The following is an 11,931-nucleotide window of genomic DNA, read 5'->3' as shown; positions in this document are numbered from 1 at the left end:
GAGCCAAGTGGACTTGACACTTACAAATATTGGTAGTCGCGGGTCGCTTTTTTTTTGGCTTGTTTCTAAAGTGTAGTTGCTTATTTGGGCTTGTTTCCAGCTCCATAATAAGTTATCAAGCAGATATTTTCTATATGTTATTTAAATGTAGGAGTTCTAGCCTTTTCTCTCTGTCCCTCCCTTTCCCCCCATACACACAGGAGACAACAGATTTTTTTCCCACCCACATCCTGCTTCTTATTGGCTCTGACCCAGATGGCAACGAGTACTAGCCAATCAGAGGCAGAGCAGGGCAATCTGTTTTTTTTTTTTCTGGTTAGGAAAACGTCGTCAGTGAGTGATGTAAACTTTAAATAAATGCGTGGTTTAACTCCCTCTTGTAACATGTGTGCAGTTTTGTAAACTGCGCAGAGTTTACCAATCTGTCCACATGGATGTCAATCTGTACCAACAGTTTAAAATCCGTCCCCACGGATTGTAAAACCGTGCACACACTTTATTTATTTTTCTCATCCTGTAACCTAGGGGGCCTCCGTAGGAAAAAGTCGATTATTTTGGGCTTGTTTTCACAGGCCTGGTTGCTTATTTGTCTCGCGAGATCTGGCAACACTGATCCAGAATACCTGAGAAGAGATGATGCTGACCCCCTCAGACGACCTCAGATGATGCTAACCCTGAATCAACAACAGAACTAACAAATAATGCTACAAGTGTGACTGCATCATATAATAATTGCTGTTAATAATGTTCATCGTATGGCTGACTATGTCTTCTATTAATTTTTCAGAAAAATCCTGTTATACGTGCACAAACTGACAGTCACCACTTATAAGCTACTACTAAATATTGTAGAAACTTAATTTTCTGTAAAGTTGCTTTGTAACGATTTGTATTGTAAAAAGCGGTATACAAATAAACTTGAAGATGGCCGCCTGCTCAGCGCCACCACACCCGAACTACATTCCCCATGAGTCACTGCATCACAATCACCCTGCCACACCTGCACATCATTCATCAGCCAATTTCCTTGCCACGCCTGCACCTCATTTACACACACATAAAAGCAGCACACTCACTCCCACTCTCTGCGAAGTCTTGTTTAGCCAGTCTGACATTTCCGAGCGTTTTCCTTCTGTACCTGACCTTTGGATTGTTTATACCGACTCTGATTCTCTGCTGCTTGCCCCCGACATCTGCCTGTTTCTGTTATCGATTCTGGTTATCCCTACATACCTGACGCCGTTACTGATCATTGCCTGTCTGACCATTCTCATCATTAAAGTTCTGCACATGGATCCGAACGTCTCTGTCTCATCATTACACTGTGTTATGATTGATTTGATTTAATCAGCTCTTTATTACTTAATGAAAGTCAAGGATTTTGGAAATTTTTTAACATATTAAATAACATGCAAACATGATACTCTTATACTGCCACACAGATCACATTTAGCAGAAATAATGCTGATTTAATAAATGATTAAGACAAAAAATAAAAATAAAACATTCAACCTTATTTTCTGTGAAATCACTGTTTTTCAGGCCAGTTTTTATTCTATATTCAGTTTATATTTAGGTCAGTCTAAGTCTTTTGTTCAGAAAACTTTTAAAGCGTCCCGATCTTTTTCCCTCAATGACCGCCTGAATCTGCTCTTTAAGTTTCTCTCTGTTGTTTGAGATGTTTTTTCCAGCGACGTCCATAAGATCAGCGATCATCTCTTCGCTGTAAGCACCTTGAAAGGTGCGATATTTTTTCCTCCAGTCCTCAACTTTAGCTGAAGAAACAGTAACACACTCAAATCAGAATAATTTATTTCAGTGATATTTCAGGTTTAATCAGGACAGCTGTAAGATCTGAACTTGCCTCCACAGTTGACCGCATTAAACAGAGGGATGTGGATCATGGTTGGAGAGTTTTGGCCTTTGAACACATAGAAGTCCTTTGGTTTCTTTCCTTCATCACTGGGAACTTTGACTTCAGGAAAAGGGATCTTTAGTTTCTTGCAAGTCTCAGCAGAATCTCTTACTGTCTACAATAGAAATGAATGAGAGAAAGGCTTCATTAAAAGCTTTTGAACAGAATGATGAGCAGTAAATTGCTCTTTTTTGTTTAAAGATATAAAGTACCACCCTTCCAAAAGCAAGTTGAGATATTTACTTTTCCCAAAACACAAAAGTAAGATAACTTTACACTGATAATCCTGTTTAAAGTTTTTACACCCCAATTATAATTCTTTTTTTTGAGGTTTTGAGTTTATAATAGTTCTCATTGTGAACAGATGGATCTCATAAAAAAAAACAAAAAAAAAAACACACTCAATGTTGAAAAGGATTCAAAATGGAAAGGAAAAGAAAGTTGTTGTTTTTTCTGAAGAAGTGGTCGGTTTTACTGCTAAGGATGACAGCATTAAGAAACAATTTTTATTAGGATATGATGAGTATTTGGAGCATTCCAAGAACTGCTTCATGAAGCTTTGAAACCTTTGTTTTGAACCAGCACTAAACTTTTCAAAGTTTCAAAAAATCCAAAATTCAAACATTTCAATGGTTCATAGCCAGGGATGATTTCTGTGAGCCCATAAATCAGGTGGCAATCCACGGAACATGACATGACAGAGAGTGAATGATGATTTCTAGGTGCTCTATTTCTTTAACTTTTATTATAGTGTGTTATATGTGTGTGTAATACCATGAAAGGATCTCCTTCACTGAAGTCCAGGGAAATGATGAGGTCAATGTCTCGGTCTTCTCTCAGCACTGAGAAGTAGGGTGAGTTCAGCAACACTCCTGCGTCTATATAGTCTCTTGTCTCACTTTGCAGAAGAGTGGAGTTCACTGCTTCATCTAATCGATCACAGCGAGAAATGAGTCTGTTTCTTATTCTCATTGAATTGCAAGATTTAGCAGGTCTGTTCTCACCTGTCATGTTGTGGAGGAAGTTATATTTCCTTCCCCAGATCCACTCAGCCATGCATTTACAAATACTTATCCCAGCATCTGTAAAACAGTTACACATTTTCTAAAGTTCATTTCATTTCTTAAAACGATTTGCAGGTTTTCAAGAACCATTTTGGCTGTAGACCTCTTGACTTGACTGTTTCATTACCGCTTATTGTGTGTATGGAAAGCAAACAATTTATGGAAAAACAAACATTTATGTATGACTGACAAATATGCATCACTTAAGTTTATTGTGTAATTCAAATAGCATACATAAATCTTAAATTTAGGAAAATTTTTGGGAAATTATTGACAGTTTAACTTACCAAATTGCCAAATATTGCTCCGACTACTCAAATCTTCACACACATCCATGGCGAAACGCTTTATATACTGTTTTTCTGTTTTCATTGAAGAAATCAGCGGACTTTTGCCTCCAGAGAGGTCTGTAAGAAAACAGGACATTATTGTATTATTATTACACATTATTCTTAATGCTACCTTATCCATATATTTTATCATAAATTTTACAGTTATATATTTTATATGGATATATAATAGTTATTTAAACTATTTATAGTTTATATATGTGACCCTGGAGGACAACAAAAATCTTAAGACAAAAATATTTTGGATATTAAGTAAAGATAATGTTCCATGAAGATATGTTGATAATTTCGTAAATATATAACCATAAATATATCAAAACTTAATTTTTTATTAGTAATATGCATTGCTAAGAACTTCATTTGAACAACTTTAAAGGTAATTTAGATTTCTTTTGCTCCCTCAGATTACAGATTTTCAAATAGGTGTTTCACCGCCAAATATTGTCCCCCTAACAAACCATACATCAATGGAAAGATGATGTATAAATCTCAATTTAAAAAGAAAATACCCTTATGACTTTTGATTTGTACTCCAGGGTCACATATTTAGCAGACACTTTTTTTTCAAAGCACAAATGACCATTTTTAAACGCAGATATAATGTGAAACATGATGTTCATTTAAAATAATGTAGTCATTAAACAGCAGGTTCTCACTGTGATGTATAATGCTTTATGGTTCAAATTTAGGGATATGTAGGGATATGCCGCTATCAAATTTTCATGTTGCGATTAACTGCTTATGCTTTTATCACTGTATACGGCAATATCACGTTATTGAAATTTAGTCTTGAAAAAGTAGTAGTAATACAGTATAACAGGTTTAATAAATGTTTTTCTTATAACAAAAATAACTATACAATAAAGCAATTCAGGAAAATACATAATTGAAAAGTTTTACACAGATTAAAGTGCAAAAGAACTATAAAGACCAATAGGTATCCCTACAATTAGACCTCATTATTTAACCTTAGTTAATGCATTAACATTCACAATGAGCAATAGCTACATTTGCCACAGAAGTTATTAATCTTTGTTTAAAAAAATACAACTCTTAGTTCATGTTAGCTCATTAAATAACACAGTTGCAACTTTTGATTTTAACAATGTGTTATATATTGGAATACCTAGAATTAATGAATGTTCAGAATCATTTTTCATTGGCAGTTTATGCTAATTAATCAATTAACTAATGTTAACTAATGAAACCCTAATGTAAAGTGTGAACGAACAATGAAGAATCAAAAAACTTTAGAGCAATATCTATGGCAAGTTGTAGTCCAAATTAAAATGTAAAAAAAGTTTGAAAATAAATAGTCTATTAAGTCTAAATATTGATGTATTTGGCCCTGAGATGAACAGCACAGCAAATCCACAAATCTGGATGGCTATTTAATTCTATTTAAATTCGTTTTAGAAAGTGGTGCAACAGCTTTATTTATGGGGTTTCCAGGATAACGGGTGCATTTTCTGCAGTTTAGTGCCACCTGCTGTCAGAGAGTGAATGTGCTTTCATTTAGCGCGTTTCTCACGTGTTCCTCATGTGCTTCTCATGTGTGCTTGTTTACATCAGAGCTGTATACAGCGGTGTTGTGCATTTTGACCAGGTGATGGGAAGAGTATTCTTAAAATGCATTCCAAATTCTGAATAATTAGTATATATGGTATTTAGAAGTGCCCATGATAACAATATCATGCACATTCACCGTGATATATCGCATTACCGATTCCGGATACTGGCATAAGTTTATCCACAAGATCCATGAGCGTCCGGTGACATTCGTCTGCAGACGGGGAGATTGCGTCTGTTTCTTTCTCTGTTCTCATAACTTCATGTCTCTCTTCACTCCTCTCATGCTCTTCTGTCAATATATATATTAAAGATGAACACAGTGCAAAAAAAAAACAAAAAACGCTTTCTCCACATTTAAATTTATGATGTTAAAACATCAGTTTTCCCACAACCAGAAGCAATTATAATTAATGTTGTACTTAAATAAAAACACTTTAGTTCTTAATTAAAAATATCTACTTAAATACAAGCAGTAAGAAATGCTTTACCCTCCCTCATTGCCTCCAGTATTGTTTCGTTTTGAAAGAAATCTGAAATACATAAAAAGAATGATAATTAGATAACTGTTGACTTTAAGCAAAAATTCAGTCCTCAGAAAAAATGTTCACCTTTTATCTTTTGCCACATGTCATTCTTAATAGCCACTTCATCCCCTAAAGCGCTGCCACAAAGAGCTGCAGAAAAACACAATATCAACACCCTTGGAAATGCAAAATAAACTGCAGTGATTTTGTATGATTGAATTGCAAACTTTCTCCTGGCAATTTGTAGTTTATTTAATAAATTTGTAATTGAACGCAGCTATGCCAATCAGAATCAAGGACCGGAGCTGTCCGTTTTCTAAGTAACATTGTTTGGTGGAAGAATACTGTTTTTATTAATAATCAACGCTCCTTAGCTGTTATAAATTAACTGTAAACCATGGTTTCTTGGGGCTTTTGCTTTAATAAAAAATATAATGAGCATCAAATACAAAATAACACCCATAAATAGCCATGCTAATTATTTTTATGATCCGTTTGAGATCTCATTTGCAGAGATAATTGAAGTAGTACAGTATGCAAACAATATATTTGATATTACAAAGAAAGTGTTACCCAAATATTGAACTCCTCTGTGACAAAGTTTTTTACCTTGCAGGTACAGCATGTCAAATTCATCCTGATGTTTTATCTTTGAGCCTTTGTGAAACTGGCTGCCAAAGTCGCCGGTGTCCACAAACACTCCAGAGAGAGAATAACCTGCTTCATATGGATTGATCTCAAACCAGGGGTCTGCAGACAGAAAACATGTCCATGTAACTACTGTCACGAGCACATTAACATTTCATCTCTTTTCATGCATCACACGCAGACCTCCGTCATTGCTCTGTTTGCTTTGCTTGTCGATCACTGCATAGATGGGAAACGGGTCTTTATTGTGCTGGTTCCGCTGCTCGGTGAGTGTGTGCTCATCGATCTACAGAAAACACACATCATGTTATTGTATTATAGGGAGACAGTTGTGAGACATTCAGTTTTTTATCTTAAGGACCTGAGGCTCAAATGGAGCTTCATATGACATTTCTACAGTGAGATACTTTATCAAGAGACTTTAGTTATGCAGCCCCTTCCACATGGAACACATTGCAGATTGATTTGAAGTTGCAAAATCTGATTTCTTTTGGTCAATTTAAACACTACATGAAATCTTTAGAAATAGATGCTATAAATCGTTGTCACTGCTTTTAATATGTATTTTTAAGTAGTCTAATGTTGTCTAATTTTTAAGTAGTGTAATGCACACTGTTTATTTTTATGTATGTGTGTTGGTTGTTCATATTTGTTACTGTGCGCTGTCAATGCACTGTCATCTTGGCCAGGTCTCTCTTGGAAAAGAGGTTTTAAATCTCAATGAGATCCCCTGGTTAAATAAAGGTTAAATAAAAAAAATCAAGAGAATATGACTGCTGGCTTAGAGAGAAATGTTCCACTTAAAACATGTCCATCAGTTTTATCTCTAGGTTGGTTTGTTCTTTCTCAATTTAAAACGTAATATTTCTGTAAGCCTATATGGCCTATAAGTCTAGGAGATGCTGTACTATTTTTTACAAACAGAAATGTTGCATTCCCGTAATAAATAACATTATAAATCTATCAGTTATTTCCTATTTAGTTATCTTTTTAATGTCATCTACACTTATTTACCCTGGCATTAAAATACAAAAATATGCAACCACAAAGCCCAACCTGTGTAGCCCGATTCACGAACAAATTATAATGAACCAGGGCCCGGTTCCCCAAAACGTTCTTATCGCTAAGTAGTTCTATTCCTTAACCTCTCTCTTAACCTTATGGCACGGTTCCCGACACGTTCGTACGCTAAGTATATCTTCTGTAAGTCACACTTTCGTAAGGTTGGTCCGGACCATTCGTAGCTCTCTCTTAGCGTTATTTGAGCTCATGACGCTACTGTACAGCAGTCTTTAGAAACCAGCGCAGCGAAGTACAAGTCAAACTATGGTATGTTGACAATTTTGTGGCTCAACAATGATTTTCTGTTATTTTTTAAGACTCATAATAAATTATATTCGCAATGGATACAGGCCTATTTATGAAGTTGACTTTATGTGGTTACAGAACTAATAAGGTGGTAATTAGCCTAGGCTTTTTCGTAATGTAATTAAAGCGAATTGGCAATCATTTTTTTGATAATAAAAATCTGGCAAACAATTTGGCTCTAAATGGCTAAGATCTTTAAATGGGTAAGCATGGTTTCCAGTAAGCGACCAACTATGGCAGCGATCCAACGTGTTCTTGTATTGAATCAAAGACGCAGTCGGACTCGGAGCCGTTTAGTCCATGTCAGTTTTTTTTATTCGGCAAAACTTAAGCACTTTTGACATTTTGCCTGACGTGGCTCATCCCTATCGCCAATCCATCAGTGAATGATCAGGCATAGGCTACTCATCGCGAAAGGGAGATGTGGCCATAAACGTGCAGGTTATAGTGGAGGTGGCAAGGTCCAGCAACACTTCAAGTTCCTCTGACGAGAGGCTTGGTGTCCTTTTTTACGTTGCTTCCCCAGCATATTTTGTATCTAACTCTCTCTCTCTCTCTCTCTGTTCATTGTAGATAGGTTGCTTTTTATTAAAAACATAAACCAATTGCAATCAATACCGCATTAAACAGAAGTAACTGCAGCTGCTTGCCAATCAATTCTAATTGTAAAGTACCTTGCCATTAATATAAAAGTGTATTAAATAATTTTTACAAGTCGTTAAACCCATGTCAAGAAGCGGCACATGTGGCACAACGGGATGGATGATTAGCGAGGGATACCCGATTTGTCTTACCGTCACAACATATCGTGTGAACATTACTGACCCTTTGATAATTTAATTTATAGTCTATATTTTACTGATTACTTAAACTATGTTAAAATAAATGTTACTGTAATAATTTGAGGAATGTTTCATTTGCATAGAACGTGTAGTCTTTCTTAACGCTGTATTGCACCTTCGCGTAAAGTGGAAAATCGATTCATGAGCAATCGATGCCAGCTAATTCAGCACCCTGACTTTGGACAGCGCTCTTGTAACGTCGGACGTAAGAGGCAGCGTGCTAAGAAGCTTCCTAAGGGACACTTCGGGGAACACACTTAGAAACATCAACAACTTTTGTAAGATATATCTTTCGATGTCTTCTTAGCGCGCTAAGAGTGAACGTTATCAGGGAACCGGGCCCAGTTCTTTTTAGTGAGTCAGAAAAGAAAAGTCATATTCAGGAAAACTGAATCAACATCATTTGGCCACTGAACTGCAAGATATAAATGAAAATTATAAACTAACCTTTTCTTTACATCAAACTCAAACTATATGTTGATTCAGCAGTATTTGGAAAGACAGGCTGTAAATCATACCACCCTTTAATTTTCTAAATTATGAATAAAATTAAACCTGTAAAATGGTTATGAATAGTTACAGACCTCTTTCACAATTGACGCGACGACCATCACTGCCCAGACGTCAGTCAAGCTGAAGAAGTCTTTCCCGTAGTAATATTTCTTCAGTTTAGTCAATGCGTCTCCCCAGCTGACTCCTGGTCCGCTGATTCTCTCAATGATTTTGTTCTTCACGGTCTCTAGTTTGGTGGACCAGTTTGGTTCTTTGTATAAGGAGGCCATGCACCTTCAGAGAAGAACATACAGTACATCTGTCATTTTGGACATTCAACTCAATTCAATCTCTATGTATTTGTTGTTTCTCAGGGTTCATACCAGGTGGATCCAGAGACTCCGCTCAGATAAAGGATGCAGTCCAGAAGACCCGCTTTATCAAGCTGAACCAGGGATCCCAGCAAACCCACCATGGCTCTTTGTGCTCCTCCAGAACCCAGTAATGCAATGTTTGGCACCTCTTTCTGAAAAGCACACACCATTCAATGTGTCAGATATCTGAAGTATCAAAAAACTCCAACTTGGGATTCTCGCCACTTGCTTTGTAGTTTAATGGAAAATGAACTGAGATATTCAGTAGTTTACAAATGCCTGTTCCCATCCCACAGTTTTAACCTGTGACTTATGTAATTATTAAAAAATTAGGTGTGTCCAGTCTTGCTTCTGGAAGCACAATCTTCCTTTACAAATAATTATTGTAGAAAGTGTGAAAGTTATTTATGCATTAGAAGATTTAAGATGAAACAACAACAGAATGCAATGCTACTAAAGTTATAATTTTGATTGTGCTGAGCTTTTTGAAACGGTAAAGCAATGTAAGAACACATAGATGCTTGCTACCTATGAACGGCATCGTTTTTCACAATGAAGAGATGAAACTGATGCTTGATGTTCATCACCCAACACATCATTTTTAGTTCATTTCAAAATAAGCAGTTGGAAATATGAAGTATATAACATAGGATGTTTTACCCGACTGCATTGAATCTTAAGCTTCTTCAGGGATTGTAGAACAGTTTTTCTCCTGCTGGCTACAAACTCCTGCTCGCTGTTATTCAGTAAGTTTTTGTTTCTCCTCTCAACGCTGAGGAAGCCACAGAGACAGACAAACAGATCAGTGCTGACATGAACATGACTTGATATATGTGAACTTGGACCACAAAACGAGTCATAAGGGTCTTTTTTTCATTGAAATTTATAAATCATCTGAAAGCTAAATAAATAAGCTTTCCATTGATGTGTGGTTTATTAGGAGGACAATATTTGGCTGAGATACAACTATTTGAAAATCTGGAATCTGAGGGAGCAAAAAAATCTAAATATTGAGAAAATCACCTTTAAAATTGTTCAAATGAAGTTGTTAGCAATGCATATTATAAATCAAAAATTAAGTTTTGATATATTTATGGTAGGAAATGTTCGAAATATCTTCATGGAACATGATCTTTACTTAATATCCTAATGATTTTTGGAATAAAAGAAAAAGCAATCATTTTGACCCATACACTGTATTGTTGGCTATTGCTACAAATAAACCCCAGAGATTTAAGACTGCTTATGTGCTCCAGGATCACATATGTAGATGTCAAACATTCTAGATTCCAATGCAATTAAATCTGAAGTTTATTTGTAGTACAATTGTGTTATTTTACTGCTTCTATGATTCTAGAAATCTGAGCAGGATTATGTACCTTTCCTTGGGTTTAGAAGGGTTTGCACTCATCTGTAAAACAAGAGTAAGATCATTTAAAATCTATTTTTTTAAGGATATAGCAAGTCAGTAACCATATTTTTATATGAAAAGAAAGCAGCTGAAAACACTCTAACTGAAAATTAGTGCTTTTCTACATTATTAATCCTCAAAATGTCAAATATAGGCTACATCGGATTGATTTCTTCTTTAAATTATAAAAAAGTAAAAATATCAATGGTATTATAATATTATACTGAAACTAAAATTAAAACAATGGAAAACCCCTTAAGATAACATGTAGAAAGAAAAAATCATCTTAAGCGTGCAGAATAACATAAGTGAGCTTTAAACGATTACGTAATTGTGGCATCCATAATTGTAATAGCGATTAGAAATTCGATTAATTGTGCAGCCCTAGTATATTTCATTAATTGTGTAAAGATGTGAAAACTTTGCCACACTGAAATATGAATTCCACAATTAAATCATTTTTGGTATTGTAAGGGTCACCAATAAGGTTGTTCAAGCAATTTGTAATGTCATAAAAATAAATATTTAAATATTGCTGACATTATTTATATAAAGCTTTAAAACATATACTTACTATTTCTGTAAATCGTGAGTCTTCGATAACACACCCAATAAAACAAGACAGCAGTCCTATCTGACACTCGGCCTGAAGATGCTCTTATATAGGCTGGGTGTCTGAAACTATACTCTGCAAGTCTAGAATTCATTTTAAAGGGGGGTTGTGAATGATGAATGACTCAATTATTCACTGAGACTAGGGATGGGTACCGAAAACCGGTAGTTAATCCGGTCCATGGGCTAAATTATAAAAGACCGGAGTATCGATAAACTCTTATGTTAATGGTTCTGCGATCGCTACTGGAGAAATTATCTTGCAATTTCGATCTCAGTCGCCAGCTGTATATGTGCATTTTGAAGTATCGCATCAAAATCGAGTGATGGAAACGCTGAATTTCGAATAAAAATGCCTTTGTTCGCAAAAAAAGTTTTTACGCTCGGTTGAGGTGGTTTTTGACTTGTGTGAAAAAGGGATAATGCGAATAATGGGAGATGGAAATATATTTTGCGAATAAATTCCTCCAAGCGCATCAGAAGGGTCGTGTGACTTTGTGCTGTGGGAAGGTAAATCCTGATTAAACACTGGACCGATCTTGTTCCACAGCATCTGAAATGTTGTTATATTGTCATTCGGGAATGTCCGAGCAAAGTCTGTCATCAAAGTATTTCTGTAGAATTGCCTCCAAGAACTGATAAACGACTGCGTTCCCAAACAGCAGCATCCACCTCTGCGACTGCTCCAAAACAATCAAATACACACACTTTATAAATAATGGCAAGCGGTTTCAACTAATTATTATTTATTAACAAGTT

The 11,931-nt window shown here is 35.7% G+C and overlaps 1 protein-coding gene across 1 annotated transcript; it reads right to left on the bottom strand.

Annotated features, from left to right (window-relative positions):
• Window positions 1–1,817: 1,817 nt before the first annotated feature.
• Window positions 1,818–11,198, bottom strand: LOC132140579 (cytosolic phospholipase A2 gamma-like). The gene is made up of 13 exons (XM_059549392.1): window positions 11,135–11,198; window positions 10,529–10,560; window positions 9,810–9,921; window positions 9,159–9,301; window positions 8,868–9,069; window positions 6,257–6,359; window positions 6,035–6,175; window positions 5,510–5,575; window positions 5,390–5,431; window positions 3,267–3,386; window positions 2,920–2,997; window positions 2,690–2,844; window positions 1,818–2,030 (listed from the first exon to the last, which is right to left on the bottom strand). The coding sequence occupies exons 2-13, from the start codon at window positions 10,558–10,560 to the stop codon at window positions 1,833–1,835; spliced, it is 1,392 nt and encodes a 463-aa protein (XP_059405375.1). The 5' UTR covers window positions 11,135–11,198; the 3' UTR covers window positions 1,818–1,832.
• Window positions 11,199–11,931: the final 733 nt, after the last annotated feature.

Source organism: Carassius carassius, chromosome 5 (assembly GCF_963082965.1).
Source record: "Carassius carassius chromosome 5, fCarCar2.1, whole genome shotgun sequence".
Taxonomy (NCBI): domain Eukaryota; kingdom Metazoa; phylum Chordata; class Actinopteri; order Cypriniformes; family Cyprinidae; genus Carassius; species Carassius carassius.
Note: the sequence above shows the minus strand (reverse complement) of the source record. Positions and strands in the feature narration are given on the sequence as shown.